Source organism: Gouania willdenowi, chromosome 5 (genome assembly GCF_900634775.1).
Source record: "Gouania willdenowi chromosome 5, fGouWil2.1, whole genome shotgun sequence".
NCBI classification, from domain to species: domain Eukaryota; kingdom Metazoa; phylum Chordata; class Actinopteri; order Blenniiformes; family Gobiesocidae; genus Gouania; species Gouania willdenowi.
The window spans coordinates 39,773,559-39,793,031 of NC_041048.1; the positions used below are offsets into that span (position 1 = coordinate 39,773,559).

Consider the following 19,473-nt stretch of genomic DNA (forward strand, 5'->3'; position numbering starts at 1 on the left):
TCCAAAATAAAAACAAGATTTCAGAAAAATATACAAAACATACACAATAACTTCAAAAACACAAAAACAATAGACCAATATACACAAATGACTGAAAAAAAACTACAGAAAAACATAGCAAAAGACAACAAAAATAACAGATGTATAAATGACTCAGAAACATACAGAATTACACAAAAAATACGTACGACTACAATAACATACAAAATGATATAAATCCACAAAATTACTCCAAAAAACATACAAGATTTCAGAAAAATATCCAAAGCATACAAAATAACTACAAAAACAATAGACTAATATACACAAATGACTAAAAAAAACAACAGAAAAACGTACCAAAAGACTAGAAAAATAACAGATGTAAAAACTGGCAACAAAAACGCACAAAACTAGAGAAAAGTGTACAGAATTACTCCAAAAACATCAGAAATACAGGGGAAAAAACCATTGTCTTCTAAAAGTCCCTTTCGTTAGCCAGGAATCTTTGTGGCATTCATTTCCCAGAATCCTCACTTCCGTATTTTTGCACTCACGTCACACAAACTTGAAGCTCCGCCCAATCTCTCAGCCTGCGGTCATGTATGTCCTCAGCGGCTTCTGTTCGGACTGGGTTCGGCTCCAGGTTCGGCTCTAGGTTCGGCTCTGACCCGCTCACAGCAGCGGGAATGCACGGCTCGCTTTAGGGGGAGACTTTACTGACTGACAGCGTCTGTGGGCGTCCACTAGTGAGTGAAACACAGACACACTGTTCTTAAGTTAGCCAAGTTTGAACTTTTCTATCAGCAAAACAAATGTGAGTCTAATGTGTAATTGTAAACTGACAGAGAATGGAGCCGAATAAAGAAGTTTAAACATATTATTCTGCTTTCTTTTGGTTTAATTTCAAGGTTAAACCTAAGAGTGAAACTTCAGGATTTAGCTTCAAAGTTTCAATCAGGTCATGCTAGGTGTGAGCATTATGTGTCTAATGAATCAGATTGTGATTTCCGTCCTCGGGTAGTTGACCTTTGACCCCCACGTGTGTGTTTCTCCTACTGTGAACGGTAGCAGTGATGGACGGAGGAGCCCACACCCATAGGGCCACTGCTGCGTGGGACAGCAGCTCTTTACCGGTTCCTGTGGATCATCTGCGATCAATGAGAGCAGAGAGTCCCACACCAGGACTGGTGGAGGGAACAGAACCAGGTCAGTAAACACGACTTGTTTTTACGTCACTTTTTATTGAAATTCCTATAATCAAAGTCCATTTCTGCCACAAAAAACAACAGCAAAAAAAAAAATCACCCACGGCAGGTCATCTGACACTTTATTACACTGTGAATAATAATTGATTCAAAACGCATATTTTGGCTGTTTATTCAGTTTTTAGATTTCAACACATGGTACATAGTGTATAAAATAGTAAAAGCACATAAAAACGTCTCATTTGCAAAATGATTCCATCATATTTTTGTATGTTTCTTTGCACATTTACATGGAAAATGTTCTCTTTCTAGTCCATGGATATGATTTTAATTTGGGGCAGGACACCTCACAGCAGTTATCACAGTATCCATGAAATATCCAGCGATAATCTTTGGATCATTGTTTGTTTTGTAAGCTTCAAGCCAGAGCACTTTTCTGGAAAATCCATCAATGCATCTATTGATGCAATTTCACATGGCTGAAGTTGGTCATAGCCATCGATATGGAAACATAATTTGGACCACGGCTGTCAAACACGCTTTCACAGCCTGACCCTTGAACACAGGTCTCCACCTTCACCTTTATCTCATATTTATGACTTTTTTCTCATAATTATGACTTTAATCTCATAATCATGACTTTCCTTCTCATAATTTTCACTTTCTTTCTCATAATTATGATTTTCCTTTTCATAATTCTGAGTTTTCTTCTCATAATTTTCACTTTTGTTCTCATAATTATGACTTTCCGTCTCAAAGGCTTTCACTTTCTCATAATTATGACTTTGTGTCTCATAATTTTTTCCTTTTTTTCTCATAAGTATGACTTTCCATCTCATAATTATGACGTTCCGTCTCATATTTTTCACTTTCTTTCTTACAGTTATGACTTGCTGTAGTGATTTAACTGGCGGGAATGGGCTTCCATGAAATTCAGTAACAAACGAATAAAAACATTTTACAAAAAAACGATGATATGAATAAAGAAAGAAGATAATGAGGTTTAATGAAGGCTGAATGGATCCTGTGTATTATTGTAGCTCTAATAGAAATAGTTTAAATGCTGTATTTATTTTTTAAAGTACATTTACATTTATGGATAATATAATTTTGCTATGATGATCAACAAATTAATTATGTAATATTTTTTTCTTTTGAGAATTGCAAACATTGTAGAATCCCAACAATACTTTCATATATACAAGAACAAACAATCTATTCATTCAGGATTTTTTTCTCCAAAAAGTCACTGTTTAGGGGCTTTTTCCAAAATAAGTGAATAACAGTTTGACTGCAGCTGTTCTTTTTATAACCAGGACAATTAATGTGTGTGGATGAGGCCTGGGATACTACAGTGTGTCTGTGCCATGTGACTGTGTTGTCCAATACTGACCCCCACTGGATCTTATATGAAAACCCATTAAGTTTTCATACCAGTGATCAACCATAGTTTTAGCTCTACTAGGGGAACAGTTCCTGTTGTCACAGCCATAAAAACGGCTACAAATGGGGCTCGGAAGTTTGTGGGGGGCAGTTCTATCATTTCTAGCTCTAAACTTGACCATTTCATACTGTAGCTGTAGCATAATATTAAAGGTCACATGACACATCTTTGCACATTCTTTTTAACCTTCTGAGGACTGCGAGAGTAAGGGTTTGCCAAAACCTAAATTAGTATTTTTGCTCATTCTGATGCCCTTTATTGCAGTATTGGAGAGACTTTATACCCCTAGAATTATAAATAAACCACAAACAGTAGTTAAAGGTGTTAAAATTGTGTCAATAATAGAAAAATACAAGAATCGGAAATGTGTTTTTTTAATTAAATTAAGTAAATGAACACAAAACACATTGATCCCATGACTTTTGGTGTTGTCATTTAATAACATAGTACTAAAGAATTATTCTCTCCCTAAAACGACATAAATACAATAAGACTGTTTATTTAATTATATGAAGCCTTTCTATGTATATATTGTTTAAATTTGTTGGCTTAATTTTAGTGGCTGTGATGAAAGGAACTCGCATGTGTCATCACTAGTAATCCTTATATGCTAATAAAGGGGGCGGGGGAAGCAAATTCACGTTTGCCATTGGCGTTTGAAAATATTCCAACCAATTAAGTAGCTGGATTTGGTTCTAATCCCTCCTACTTAATTTGCATTGATCTTCTACGAGTAAAAGTTTATTTTACACAAGTGCTCGACTAGATACTAGTGAAGCAATTCTGATACTAGAAGTTTTAATGGAATTAAAATGTTAAGTCAAGGGGTGAGGGTTTTTTCGTCCAATGAAAAGCCTGCATTTCCCTCTGTGATTGGCTGATGACACATCAAAGGAGCCAGCAGCCATTCCTGTTCCAGTAACCAGATTTGGGTTGCCAGATTTGAAATCACTTATTCCAATTAATCAATAGGCATTAAACTTCTAAAAACTCTAGAATTCAGCAGAGATGTGCTGAGTGTTCTGAACCTCTTCCTCTGTAGGAGCTGGTCAGAGAAGCACCATGTTCATCCACGCTCAGTCCTTTGAGGATCTGACGGCTGAGGCTGAGGAGGAAGCCCTGAGAGCAGCAGACACAGCGGGGGAGGAGTGTGCAGCAGAGGAGCTGAAGGCACTGATCGAGGAGAAGAACATCCAGGAGCAACACAAGAACCATCTGTCCACTGAAGCCAGGACCAGGGAGGAGGACGTGTCCAGCGACGCCTGGAGGAGCCACAAAAAGCACGTGTTCGTTCTGAGCGAGGCGGGAAAACCAATCTACACCCGCTACGGCACCGAGGAGGCTCTGTCCAGCACCATGGGGGTGATGATGGCGCTCGTGTCCTTCGTTGAGGCCGAAAAGAACATCATCCGTTCTATTCACACAGGTCAGAATATATTTTCATTATTGATGGGCAACAACAACCTTCTTTGATTACAGGTTTTCTGTCAATAACTCAGAATTAATTTCCTTTTTAGGTATCGTCAACTTTTATTTAAAATGTACTATATGGGATTTAAATGTAATAATTTTAATTAAATGTAAGAAAAGTGTAAGAACTATTGTTACCAAAAAACCCTAACAACTAATCCTGCTAGATGTGCCAATGATAATGCAGGGTTTGGACATTAAAGCGGAAGTAGAAAAAAAAAAAACACTTTCTTTCTTTGCGGCCCAGATTTTGGAGACTTGTGCTTAGTACTTAACTTGTGTAATAAAAAAATAAATTGATGTTCGGCGCCAGTGTATCGATAACGCATCGCAAGACGAAATATCGCGATCTATCTTTGTATTAAAAAGAACAAACGGACGGAGTGATGTATCAGTCTGGTTCCAGTAAAAAGTGACCATAAACAGCTGCAAATGGACTGATATGCAGACGTGGAGCAGTGAGGAGGAGACTTTTCATGTGGGCTGGAGAAGTAAACTCATCAAAATATTAAATCTCCGTTAAAGTGAACAGGAGTATAATAGCCCGCCTACCTTCCCGTTCTGATTGGCTGAGTCGTCTGAAGGGTACCCTCATCAGCCAGTAGGGTGTGGCCTATGTGACGCTTCAGCCTTTACGTGGATTTTTCTTGAAAAATTGCCAAATTATTGGAATGCGGCCAATACAGCGGTGTGTTCAATAGCCCGGAAAAATACGGTAATTGCTAAACGGACGCGATTTTCATTTATTTGCATGGGCAGAAGTGACTGTGCAGTTTTAATATATAAAAATATCTTTACTCTAACTACATTTTTTTTCCATGGCCCCCAATCAGCCCCCATAATATTTTCTTAACTTCCTACCCTGGTTCTGGGAACGTGGACCATTTCATACCCTCATTTAGGACAATCATTTTTAAAACTTTTTTCTTTCTATGTGGCCCATATGTGTGGGATGAACACTTGACAATATGAAATGTTTGAAGACGTTAATGAAATGATTAATCGAGTTAAAATCGCATTGTTGTGCATCGATATTACTCCCCAAAGTGATGAGTTGTGTGTGTGTGTGTCAGATGGCTGTAAGGTGGTCTTCCTCACTAGGAGTCCTCTGGTGCTGGTGGGCATGTCCCAGTGCTGTCGTTCAGACAAAGAGCTTCTGAGGGAGCTGAACTACATCTACTACCAGATCGTCAGCCTGCTCACGCTCACCCAGCTCAACCACATCTTCCAGCACAAGCAGAACTACGACCTGCGCCGCCTGCTGGCCGGCTCCGAGTACCTCACCGACAGTCTGCTGCAGCGCTTGGACCGGGACCCGGGTCTGCTGCTGAGCGCCGTCACTTGCCTGCCTCTGTCCAGCAACGCCAGGGACGTGGTCTCCTCCAGCCTGCAGGCAGCCAAGTCCAAGAGCCTGGTGTTCTCCATCCTGCTGGCTGGAAACCAACTGGTCGCCCTGGTTAGGAAGAAGGACCAGTTCCTGCACCACATAGACCTACACCTGGTTTTCAACCTGGTCTGCTCCTCCTCGTCGTTCCGTGAGGGCGAGGGCTGGACGCCCATCTGTCTGCCAAAGTTCAACACTGCAGGGTTCTTCCACGCTCACATCTCCTACCTGGAGCCTGCCTCGGAGCTCTGCCTCATCCTGGTCTCGACGGACCGGGAGGACTTCTTTAACATGTCTGACTGCAAACGACGGTTCCTAGAGAGGCTGAGTGTGCGTAGTGCCTACCAAGCTCTAAAGGAGGCTCTGAAGTGTCCCAGCTACTCTGTAGACCAGGTCGGCATCCCAGAGCTACGACATTTCCTCTACAAATCAAAGAGTTCACGTCTGTACACCAGGTAACTGCACCTGTCTGCATGGTTAGGGTCAATTGTAATGAATAATTAATTACAATTTGCTTGCTTAGTGAGGATGGAGGAGGCATCATTCAGAGTTTGACCAATTTTGACCATTAAGATCTCAAAATGTTTTTATTAAAAAACGTTCTATTACAATAACAACTTTGAACTTCAGCTGATCGGTTGTTCTTCAGCCAATTTCAACCATTCAACTTAAATAAAATATTCAGCTGTTGTCTTTCAACTGTTATATTCAACCTTTCTCTCTCTCCAACTATTATTAATGTAAAGCTCTTCAACTGCAGTTACTTTTCCCATTTTTACAGTGGAATAGACGGATGGATCTTCTGAATTCCCTCATGCAGCGTACTGCGACGAGGGGCAACAGCTGCATCCATACTAGCATTTTCTTCAGGAAATGCAAATATTCTAGTTGTAATTGAGTTCAAATAATTGACTGTTTTTATATAATTTCTATGCCAATTACAATTACAATCATTTACAGTTCTGTCTTAAACATATGTAGTTAACAATTATTAAAATATGGTTCATGTCACGAGTTTAGCTGTCAGTTCTCTTCAGGGTCTTTTTACCATTTAAAAAGATATAAATCTAGGTGTGTACGGACAGAAAAAACACCCACACCAAAAATATTAATACCAATATTTTCATTTATTAGGAAGCCTAACGAAATAACCAACATATGAAAAACAAATTAGATGATAAATCATATTTTTAGTGTATTTTACAGCTGATTTAAGACATGGGTAATCTGACCCGTTATCATAAGAGATGCTAACAGAAAGATAACACAAGTTAAGTTTTATGGGCTTATTTATTAAAGGCTCAGTAATTAATAGTAATTGAGAACATAATTGTAATTGATTCTCAGGGGAAAATGGTGGTCACTTTAATCGTATTTAAGTTATAATTGGTCATGGATATTTGAAGATGTAATTGTAATTGAAAAATGTAATTGAACACAACCCTGTCTTTGTGTGTCTGTTTGTTTCAAAGTGTCATTAAATTCAAACCACCTCCTTGTTTCTTCAGCCCAGAGTTTCCTGAAGTGTACCAGTCCTACGAGGAGCAGGAAAGGTTGATGGTTTTGTACCAGGATCTTCACAGCTGTGTGACTCATCCAACCAGACCGCTGCACTCCTTCTACCGCTGTGGGGAAACCGAAAACCTGCTGGCACGGGTAAGTCCAGCCAATAAAACCAATAAAGAATAGACAGGCAATGTAGTACATGTCACACTACAAACTCAATGAGTACATACTGTCTACTATATACTGTAAGTGTGTTTAAGATGATGAGCGTTCCCACTGAAGTATACGTTTAAGTTTCCCAACTTTCATTTGGAACCTACAAGGACAAAAACCTGAGACACACTGAGACTAAATATCTGTTGATTCTCCACCTTTACTTTGAAAGTTATGAAAACATTTTAAGTGAGGAAGTGACCAAGAAGAATATCAACATGTGCTCATTTGATCCATAAAACTCACGGAAACACATTTTATTCAGAATTAAACTTAAATCTGAATTTGGTGGCTGGTTTATTCCGATTTTAATTCTGAATTAGATAATTAATCTTTCTTGTAAACACTTAAGTTGCTTAATTCTGCTTTAAGTTAATTCGAGTCGTTTTGCACATGCACGATTTACCGCGATGATGACATAATCCAAGATGGCCGTCCGGACGAGAGCGAGAGTATTTTCACACGTTCACACATGGATTTATTAAACACACACAGACCATCAAAGTCACACTGTAGAGGGCGACATCACACCGTAGGGCAAGGGTCCCCAATCCTGGTCCTCAAGGGCCACTATCCAGCATGTTTTAGATGTTTCCCTCCTCCAACACACCTGATTGAAATGACCAGGATCGTTGTCAGGCTTCTGCAGAGCTTGATGATGAGTTGATCATTTGAATCAGGTGTGTTGGAAGAGAGAAACATCTAAAACATGCTGGATAGTGGCCCTTGAGGACCAGGATTGGGGACCCCTGCCATAGGGGGCCCCTGCGCTCAACAGCGCTGGCGAGATCCCTGACCCGTGAAGTGTGCACAACGATGAAGTGTGCACGTGTGAGGAGCTAGTAGTGCATGGTCACCTTGTTCATTCCTAATCCTTGACTCAGATTACAGCAGGTTGTACAACATGTGTCCCACAGTGAAAAAGCTGCACGCTCAGTTTTTGGTGGAGTTCGAACTCGGGTGACCTGTGCCGTCCACACATGGAGGGTCTCAGTGGGACGTCAGTGAACACTAGCTTTACATCATGAAGTCGCTGCTTACAAATGTGCAGCAGGTCCAAGGCGTTACTATGGATCAAATCTCACAGGAATGTTTCCAGTGCCGTGTTGGATCAGAGCCACAAAGATTTAAGACACCACTGAGCACTAAAGCCTCTTAATCAGAGGGTGGATCTAATAAAGTGTGTTGCTGCACAATAATAGTTGTTACGCTTTGATACTGATCAAAAAATGAACCGCAACAGCATGTTTGATAGTTGCTCTAGGTTTTATAACGCACACAAACCGATCAGCAGTAACACAATGTTAAAGCTGCTGCAGACGATCATTTTTTATCAGAGAAAGACGTCGGCCTTCATTTATCAACTGTTCGTACGTTCAGATCTGAGCGTACGACGTACGTTTGACGAAATTCACGCAAGCTAAAACAGTAAAGTTGCCTTCAAGAAACTAAGAATTTTTTTTTTTAACTATTTGAGCCCAATTTTGCTTATTTTTACTTTTTTTCTGCAACTACACCAAAGTTACCATATTTTAACCTATTTTCATCACTTTTACTTGCCATATTTTTGCTACATTACTCCCATTTCTGACATTTTTCCATCACATTTTAATGCCTTTTCAGCACTTATAAACCCTTTCCACCACTTTTACCACCTAATGTCACATATGTTGACCCATAATCATCATTTTTAACCTCTTTTCACCATATTTTTGTGATTATTTTTGCCAATTTAACCACATTCACGATTTGTCATGCCCATTATTTGCCAGTTTTAACTAATTGATTCCACTTTTAAGCCACTATTGACACTTTGAACACTTTTTACCATTTTTTGTCCACTCTAATTTTCAACTTTGAATCAATTTTACCACCCTTTTTATTTCTGAGTAAAACAATGATTTTCATCTTTAAGATGACTATATACAATAGCACAAATAATAGTGGATATTATTCAGATGAATAAATAAATGTGGTTATCACAGATTCATAGAACAATAGACCATCATTTTACTGACTTTATGGATGGACCCCAAAAATCTCTCCCCTTTATTCCCCCTTATAGATGGTCCTGTCTCCACATGACTGTTCTTCAATGTTCATGTCTGTGTTCAACCATTTTTAGCTACAGTGGGGCTCCCGCTCTCTGGAACCTTTATTTTGGGGGTCAGGGGCTGAAAAGGTTGAGAACCACTGATGTACTTTCGATGGAACTAATCCTTATCATTTATTGATGGTTTTATTATCAGAATGTGCACAGCTTTTGTTGCTCTCTTGCTACTGAGCTCCTAATGTTACACATGTACTGGTGTCACGTTTCCTCCCCCCTACAGGTAACCAGTGGCTTTGAGCTCTACTTGTGCTTCACGCCCCTTTCAACCAAAGCCATGGCGGTATCTGCCGTCACTAAACTACTGAAGTGGATCAGGAAGGAGGAAGATCGCCTCTTCATCCTCAGTCCTCTGACTTACTGAGCCAAACCAACCGTTGCGTCAGATTAAAACGTTTGTAGCTAGATTTTATTAATATGTTGGGCGTAGTAAAGCTGTGCTAATAAAAGCAACGCTTGCTACTGTTTTATAACTTTTAATTTGAATGCTAACACCAGCATTAAAAAGGCTTTTTTTTATTGCACTACACAATGACTTTTAAAAAAAAAAAGTTAACTTCTATTAAAGAGTAAAGTACCCGTACATTTCCCATGATCTACATTCCTCCTGCATTTCTCTTTGACGTTTATTTTACCTCAGTGCACTTCATTGATGCTACAGATTATTCCACGTTGTGTTTACTACTGTCACTGGTTCATCCCAACATATGCAGTATTATTATTAATGTCATTATTAGAACTCAGAATTAAAGCCATTTAGTCTTTAAATATTCACATATTTTTACATTCACACTCATTATGATGATATTTCCTATTTCATTGTGTAAGAACTGTCTGTTGCTACATCTGCCTTTGCTAATTATGCCTTAACTAATGATGATGACGATGATGGCAGCTGCATTGTTGCACAATAATGTGTGAATGAATTAAAAGACTTGCTCACATGTCTGGCTCATCCTTGGTCTGAGGTTAACTGGGATTTCAGGAGCGTTTTGTTGTTTCAGGGAAAACCAGTAACTCACTGGTCTGTTGACTAAACATTGGATAAGTCTACCATGCTGTGTGGAGCGTTACCCAATCAGGGCCCGTGGCCTCTTCTTCTTCTGCTTACTGTACAAACAGGTTACATATAAAAAGGCTGTTAAAATAAAAAAAAAGACTTTTCTCCCAAAAAGGAAAATAATGACTACTAAAATAAAAGTAATAATACTAAAATTACAAGTAAAAAAAAAAAAAGAAGACACTGTTTACATGTATGTGCTTATGTGAATACTGTATGTTTTTCTGAAATAAACTCCTGAGTCTGAAATACATGATGACGGTCAACACCAATGAAAACACACACAATGACAAAAGAAATACACAAAAAGACAGAAAAAAAATAAAATATTCCATAAACAACAAAAAAACAGAACTTTAAACCACAACAACCACAAAACAAGAAAGTAAACACAAAATTACACATTTCACGATCAATACCGACCAAAATACACACACTGATAAAATATACAAAATGAAATGACAAAAAGAATATGCAAAATAGCAGGAAAAAAACAGAAAATTACTCCAAAAACACGAGATGACAAAAAACAATTTATACCAAAACACCCCCAAAAAATTATACAAAAACTAAAATATACATTTCAGAAATAGACAAAAGGACAGAACAACACACAAAACTAAAGAAAATAGACAAAATGACAGCAAAATAGAAAATTATGACAAAACAACCACAAATCAACTAAATTACAAAATAACTAATGTTCACAGAAATGATCAATAACACACTCGCAGAAAATTATGTATGACAAAAAACACAGTAAATGTCAACCAAAATACAAAGAATGACAGAAAATTAAATAAAACAAAAACACATGAACCAAGGAAAGTGGTCAACCAGCAGGAGGCTATGTTGGGCTCAATAGACAAGCTGTGGGGGGGCATTTAGGATGGACAGAGATGTGCATCTTTCATGATTGTGACTTTTTTGTGTTTTATGAGTTATTGGATGAATTCTTGTATATTTTTGTTGTCGCTTTGTGCATTTTTCTTGTTATTTTTTGGGTTTTTCGAGTCATGTTGCATATTCTTGTTTTCATTCTGTACTTTTTTCTGTCATTTTGTATATATGTGTGCTATTTTTGGGATATTTTCCAGTTATTTATTTGTGGTCATCTTGCATGTTTTTGAAATTTTGCGAATTTTGTCGTCTTTTTGTGTATTTTTGCTTTTTTTTTTTTGCACATTTTTTGTGTAGTTTTTAGTCATTTCTCATCATCCCTCGACAGTTTCGGCTTGCACCAATTATCAGATTTCCTCCACACACACACACACACACACACACATATCCTGCATTTAATCTGCTGCTCTAGAGTCACCCACACCAACTGCACATTATGGACCATTTCCTTCTCTCATTCAATATCACCCTCCACCACTCCATCACCACACTACCTCTCGTCATCTCCTTTCGCAAAAAGATGTTTCACTTCTGGAAGAAAGCATGAAAATGTGTACATGGGGGTTTTTCATTATGCTGCATCCATTTTTAATGGGATCCACGGTGGCAAACCAACGATTCTCTCTATGACGACTGTCAAGCTTTTATCACTACAATTAGCCTTCTTGGATGTACTAGGCTAGTCTAAGGTTAATTAGTCATGCTCTTTGATATATAGTTTATGGAACCGTCAGCATGTATCTTCCTGAAAAGAATTGAAACATTTGTATACGTTCATTTAAATATTAATCAGATCTACATCAGAAGTTTGAGTTTAATCATTGTACATGTTGGCAAGTGCTGCAAAATGAACACATCATCAGATTAATACTTATGCATGCACCAGCATCACAATGGATATAATCTTCCAGAGAATTAAATGAAAATAGATATATTAAGTCATGTTTTGATGGGGATTTGAATCAAACCGTTCATCCTTTAAAAGGCATCTCTGTCATACACAGAAAACGCAATTTCAACTTTTCCATGAGTAAAACATTGCAGTGGCCATCTTATATCTTGCTGTGGATGTATTTTACGGTATTTTAAGCTGTTTCATGACAATCCTTGTCCCCAAAAACCGACATTTTGCCACAAAGATTATGTTTCTACGTCTAACAGAACCAAAGTTATGGTAAGATTGAAATTTGCAGTAAGGATGGCGGCCATCTTGGATCTTGCACTGAGGACAATTTATGGTATTTTAAGATATATTACTGAATTCCTAGACCCTAAAAACCCATAGCTCGCCACTGAGATCATGCTTATATGTCAAATAGAACCAAAGTTATGACAAAATATCCAAATTGGCAATATTGATGACAGCCATCTTGGATTTCTTGATTTTGAGAGGGAACCATTGGTTTGCCTGCTGTTTTTTAGATGTGGTTTTATGTACTGTTGCAGTTTTTTGTGTCTTTCTGAAATTGTGAGTCATTTTGTGCAATTACTTTAATTGGCCCATAAAATTCACCTGAGGACCGCATGTGGACCCTGGACCACCAGTTGCCCGTGTCTGATTTAGCATTTGGAAATAGTTATTATTGTGATTTATAATTGTAGTTTCAGTAAATTCTCGTCAAGTAACTACCTAACACTGACTCAGTCATTAGTGGAATACTCGCACGTCCTGCCCAGACAAAGATTCCCTGTTGAAACAGACGTTGGTCCATGAACGCAACACACAGGTGGGCTCCAGCAGCAGCGGTCCCTGAACGCAACACACAGGCGGGCTCCAGCAGCAGTGGTGTCCGTCAGAAAGGAGCTCAGCGCGGGGAGGGGCGAGCAGCAGCCCCGCTACGGTCCTCCTCACTCCGGGAGCAACACTGCTCCAGTCAGGTCCAACTCCACCGACTTCATACCGACATTTACTTTACTTTGACAGACAGAAATCACGGTAATTAACACGTTAATGGTTCTAATCTGAATTAATTTACACCTGGAGGAAGAGAAAGAAGAACCACCGACCTGTACAGGTGAGCTTTACCCAGCAACCGACATTTATTTAATACTAACTATAAGATATATTTCATTACTACTACTTATACTAGTGGCTTTCAACCATGTGGTCAGGACCCCATTTCGGGTCGTGAGACACTGGGAGGGGGCCGAGAATAAATGATGATAAAAAAATATATATATATATATATATATATATATATATATATATATATAATTTTACAATTTGAGCCAGTTTTTGCATATTTTCACCCTTTTTCTGCAACTGCACCATACTTGCCATATTTTTGCTAATTTTCATGCATTTTTGCTACAATAATTTGACCATTTCTCCATCACATTTCAATACCTTTTCTGCACTATTTCCACTTTCAAGACATTTTCAGCACTTATAAACCCTTTCCACCACATGTCACCCATTGTTGTCACTTGAAACCTCTTAACCATATTTCATGCTTTTTTCTTTTTTTTTTGCCAGTTTAACCATGTTCATATTTATCATGCCCGTTATTTGCCAGTTTAAACTATTTGTTCCAATATTGACCCTTTGAACCCTTTTTACCACTGTTTCTCTTCGTTTTTATCCACTCTAATTTGCAACTTTTAACCAATTTCTGTGGTTTTTAAAATCCCATTTCACCATCTTTTCCACAATTTTTGGTCACTTTTAACCCATTGTTTGTCTGATTAAAACAAGGATTTTCATCTTTAAGATGACTATATACTATGGCTCAAATAATGATGAATGTTGCTGGATAACAGTGGATATTATTCAGATAAATAAATAAATGTGGTTATCACAGATTCATAGAACAATGGACCATCATTTTACTGACTTTATGGATGGATCCCAAAAATCTCTCCCCTTTATTCCCCCTTATAGATGGTCCTGTCTCCACATGTCTGTTCTTCAATGTTCAGCCACCTTCAGCTACAGTGGGGGTCCCCGCTCTCTGGAACCTTTATTTTGGGGGTCGCGTCCTGTAAAGGTTGAGAACCACTGATCTAACGCCTCTGATGTGGACTTAAGGAGAAATTAAAACTGACATAGAAAATATTACTCGTTTAAATGACCAAATCATTCATTTGTAGATATGTCCTCCAGTCTCTACAAATTATTACAAGACTGCAGTCTTTTTTTTTTTAATCAGAAATTGTGGAATGAACTCTATTAAAAAAAATAAAAAAATCCTATAAATTCTTACAAATAATACCACAAAATTCCTTAGAATTACACAATAACAAAATCAAGGAATTTAAAAAGTTAGTATCCTGATATCGTCTGTGCCTTATTTATTGCATAGATCTGTATAAATCATATAAACGTAGAAGTTCAAACCACATATACATATATATATAATTATTATGTTATTATTTTATAAATTATACCGTGTTATGTATTTAGACCAATGGCTTACAATTAAAAGTCATCCTGCTGGCTCATGAATGTAGTTTTAAGAATTTATTATTCTGACATTTCTTTTTATTGTAGTGTTTTATTTTATGACATCTTGTGAAATAAGCAACAGTTTTTTTTTCTTTAAATAATGGATATAAGACAAACGAAGGAAGGAGAATAAGTACACAATTAACCTCCAACCTTCATCGTTCCATTAGTACATGTCTTTATTGAAATATATTCTAAAATTCTGGTTATTATAATCCCACAGCATACTGTAAATGAAAAGTTATTGTAACGCATTTTTTAATACCGTTCAAGGAAGTATTTAAATTTGTTATGTAATATTGACAGATTGTCATAACTTTACCACGTTAAGATTACGTTTTAGACTCTGTTAAGAAATCTGTTTGTGCTCATTTTGTCATTTAAGTATAATTTTCTGTCACTATATATATTTTTGTTGATTTGTGTTATTTTAGGGGTAATTTTCCTCTATTTTGTTGAAGTTTATATTTTCCAGTTATTTATTTTTAGTCATCTTTCTGAGATTTCACAATTTTGTTGTTGTCCTTTGTGTATTTTGTCTTTATTTTCTTGCATATTGTTGGATATTTTCCAGTTATTCATCTTGCATTTTTTTGAAATTTTGCTAATTTTATTCTCCTTTGTGTGTTTTTGCTTATTTCTTGTTTTTTGTGTACTTTTCTGTCATTTTGTATATTTGTGTTGTTTTTTGTGTTATGAGATCATCTTGTTTGTATTCTTTTGTAATTTTGTATGTTTTTAGTAGTCTTTTTGTGTATTTTTTTTTCAACATTTTCTAAAAAATGTGGCCCTCAGAATGAATTTGGAATTTGGAGAATGAATGAAAGCAGGCATTTTGCATAAAGTCATTTTTCCTCAATGGATTTACTATAAATCCAACTTTTACTACTTCATACTTGTATTTTGAACATGTGACTTCATTCATTTGCTTTATTGACCATGAATGTAAAAAACAATCAGAGCCGTTTCTTTCTGTAAACTCATGTTCTTGAAACTTAACCTTAACTCATGTTAACATGTAACACATCTATGAATTATTGATGCAAAAGCTTCAGTTTAACTCCAAATACGGCTTAATAATAATGACATATTCTCTTTACACTCCTTTTGTTTCAGGTTTGTCGTTGCACGTTGAAATATAAATGTTATTTTCTGACTGTGAATGTTTCTTTTTTCTCCCATAAGGAGTTTGAAAGGTACACCGTGTCTTATGACCATCACTCCGCTCACATCTTTCCGCCCTGAAAGGCACGTAGCGGCTGTGACAGGAATGTAAAGTAGAGTGAACAGGCATCTTAAACACAGCATAGTTAATCATCCACCTAAAAACAAAAAAAGATGAAGACGAGGCTCTGGGTTTAAAACATGATCCAGTTTGTGTTGGTGGTTGATCATGATGAGTCATGGAAAAATTGGTATTTGTTAAATTTAGGTTGTGCAAAGTCTACATTAACCAGGGTCGTTACGTTACTACCGGTTTGGCTCAAATAAACTCTGCATGAGTCACTGGGGAAATGAGATTTTGAATTAACTTGAATAAACATGCACAGACAGAATGAAATGGCCCTCGATGAGGAAACTTTTATCCTAATGGCTGAACTCGATTTAGCAATAAGATGCTAATCAAATCAGATACAATGACAGAATATGCAAAATGTCAAAAGAAATGCACAAAATGGCTGAAAAAATTATAGATGGACAAAATACACAAAATTATTCTTAAAACACATAAAATGACTCCATAAAGACAAAATGGCAGAAAAAAAAACACAAAAAAAAAATACTCCAAAAACACAAGATGACAAGAAAATCAATATCAAAAATATACAAAACAACCAAAATATTAAAAAGTAACAATAAAAACACACAAAATGGCTGCAAAATTACACAAAACGCCAATAAAACCACATAAAATGACTCCATAAACACACAAAATGATTCTTAAAACACACAAATTAGCTCAAGAATCACAAAAAACACACATAAGCACAAAATGATTCCGAAAGCACAAAAACACCACAAGATTACATATAGGACTCCAACACGCACAAAATGACAGAAAAATACAAATCCTCATGGCTTGGCTTCGCAAACAAAGATTTATGAAGTGGGGCTGGCCACGTCGGGTGCACGCTCGCTGGTGGCTGACGAGGCCGATTCTTGAAAGGCCTCAATATTTTTATTGATTGGGGAGCCTAACAAGGTAAAAAATATATAAGAAACAACTTAGATGATAGATAATGTTTTAGTGTATTTTACAGCTGATTTAAGACATGGGTAAAAACTGACCGGTTAGCATTTTAGATGCTAACAGAAAGCTAACACAAGAGGACATATGGGCTTATTTATTGAAGGCTCAGTTATTGTAATTGAACTTTATTAGTTAAGGAATGTAATTGTAATTGACTTTCAGGGGGAAAATAATCATTGTATTTGGAAAAAATGGTAGTTACTTTAATAAGAGTTGTAATTAAATATTAATAATGAAAGACGTAATTGTAATTGATAAATGTACAGTAATTGACCTCGACCCTGGCACCAACCTGGGGGACCGAGCCTTTGCTGCCGCCGCCCCCGCCCTCTGGAAGTAACTCCCACAACTCATCAAAAATGCACTCATTACAGAACTTTGAATCACTTCAAACTTGCTTTTCCTGAACCTCTCTTTTACTTTTGATATTTCTTTATTTTTCTTTATTCTGTAAAGTGGCTTTGCGTCCCAAAAAATATAAAATTGATGCATTATTATTAATCATCTGGCCCAGGACCAAGGCAGGTACCTGGCCCAAAAAAAGCTTTTTGGTTTGATCGCTAAGTTTGAACAATGTGTAATTGTTGGGTAAACAAAAGTACCAGATCCTGATTGATTCAGTAGCTAACTGTGCTCTTTCCTTTTCTCCAGGTTTCAGAAGTGGGAATTAAGAATGACTTTTCCAAAACAGCATCCACCCTGGAGGTGATCTCTCTGTCCCTTTGCCTCTCCTGCGACTCGGAGTGGAGATGCTCCTTTGGACCACACAGTGGGGGACATGCATGTGGCTCCAGACTCTTCTGGCACTCTCCCAAGCCAACTGTCCCTCTGTGGCCCCCAGCGCTGTCAACTTCTCCGCAGTTTACACCATGCCTGTCTTCCAGGCTCGGGGCCCTATTCAAAACATTGTGAATAACTCATTCTACCAGGAGGTTTATGTAGCGTCCAAGAATGTGATTGAAGCTGTCAACAGGAGCTTAGAGAAAGCGTGGGAGCTGCGCACAGGCCCCGTGGGAAGCCCCGAGTGCCACATATGTGACCTGTGCGACATCGACAAAGACCGAGACTTTCTGGAGGACACGCACAACCAAGTGTTGCTGTTGGATACTCTCTTCATGTATTTGTACTCATGTGGAAGTTCCCAGTACGGCGTGTGTCATTTCCACCAGTTGAACTCCGACGGAGAGCCACCGTCTCATTCCAAGTGTTTGTTCAGGAAGGGTTCCAACTCTGCGGCGTACTGTCCCGACTGCGTGGCCAGTTCTCTGGGAACCAAAGTCACCATGGTGGAGGAGGGTCAGACCGTCTACTTCTTTGTCGCGACCAGTGTCAACGACAGCGTGACTCAGCGGTACGGGAGGAAGTCCATATCAGTCCGTCGGCCTCTAGCCACTGAAGATGGTTTTTACAATGACGTGCGTGGCCTGACCGTCCTCCCCAGCCTGAGGAGAACATACCATATAGAGTATGTCTACAGCTTTTTCACTCAGGAATTTGTCTACTTCCTCTCGGTCCAAAGGGAGAGCCCGGACCAGGACTCCTCTCCGTTTCAGACCCGTCTGGGCCGTCTCCCTCGTTCCGAATGGGAGATGAAGAGGTATCGTGAAATAATCCTGGAATGTCGCTTTGAACCCAAACGGAGGCGGAGGAACGTAGCCAGTGAGCCGTACAAGGACATCGTTTACAATGTGGTCCAAGCAGCTCATTTTGGTAAGGCCGGGAAGGAGCTGGCAGAGGAGCTGGGGGCCGAGGAGGAGGACGACATCCTTTACGGGGTGTTCGCTGTTACCGATGACAATGGGGTGACTGAACACGACTCCGCCCTGTGCGCGTTCCCCATGGACATCGTAAACAAAGAAATAGTGGAAGGAGTGGATGATTGTTGTAAGGCCGGACCAGAGCAGCTCTCCAGAGGCCTTTGTCATTTCCAGCCGTGTGAAAGCTGTCCACACGAGGTAAACTCATCACTGACATATTTTAAAGTCATGTTTTCAGGGCAGCAGTTTCTCCGTATAGCCCAGAGGAGCAACCTTTATCACATAGAGGGCCACAAAAAAGGGTGTTCCCCCCCCACCCCCCTCATTGTTGTTTCCTGTATTATTGTTCGGATTGGTCATTATTCTAAACCAAACGTGTAAAACTTATTTTAGTTCATGGGCCAAATACAGAGCACTTTATTTTCAAATGGGTCACAGATTTTTTGTGGGGAAAAAACAAGTAATTTCAACAATATTGTGCCTGAGTTTGCACTTCCAGATTCAGATTCATTAGACTTTATTGATCCCTGGAGGGCAATTCAGTTTACAGTCACATCCTGCCTTTTCCACTAAAATGACAAGACAAATGCAACATTCATGGCAGCACATAGATAGACAATTATAGCCACCTGTCAGTATCACAAATCAGCAGATCAAACACAATGGACACATGTGGAAGATACTTTAAAAGCAAAGTAATAAAACACCCTAAGACTCCAATTTAGCCAAAACCAGGAAGTTCCAGC

The 19,473-nt window shown here is 38.3% G+C and overlaps 2 protein-coding genes across 6 annotated transcripts in view; both read left to right on the plus strand.

Moving 5' to 3' along the window:
• Positions 1–563: 563 nt before the first annotated feature.
• Positions 564–10,171, plus strand: mon1a (MON1 secretory trafficking family member A). Of its 2 annotated transcripts, none has more exons than XM_028446911.1 (6): positions 564–728; positions 1,051–1,188; positions 3,674–4,057; positions 5,175–5,940; positions 6,994–7,141; positions 9,538–10,171. In XM_028446911.1, exons 2-6 carry the CDS (start codon positions 1,056–1,058, stop codon positions 9,676–9,678), a joined length of 1,572 nt encoding a protein of 523 aa, XP_028302712.1. In that variant the 5' UTR covers positions 564–728; positions 1,051–1,055; the 3' UTR covers positions 9,679–10,171. The 2 variants fall into 2 exon arrangements, with proteins under 2 accessions (XP_028302712.1, XP_028302711.1); XM_028446910.1 differs by having other exon boundaries at positions 1,054–1,188; positions 9,538–10,168.
• A 2,864-nt stretch (positions 10,172–13,035) lies between these two features.
• The window catches only part of mst1rb (macrophage stimulating 1 receptor b), a 33,917-nt gene continuing 27,479 nt past the window's right edge, over positions 13,036–19,473 (plus strand). Inside the window, exons 1-2 of one of the 4 annotated variants that reach the window (XM_028447704.1) lie at positions 13,036–13,289; positions 17,622–18,925. In XM_028447704.1, the coding sequence (XP_028303505.1) occupies positions 17,720–18,925 (1,206 nt within the window). In that variant the 5' untranslated portion in view covers positions 13,036–13,289; positions 17,622–17,719. Of the gene's footprint in view, positions 13,290–17,621; positions 18,926–19,473 lie in introns of those variants that run through there. The other 3 variants (XM_028447705.1, XM_028447706.1, XM_028447707.1) reach the window with 3 other exon arrangements.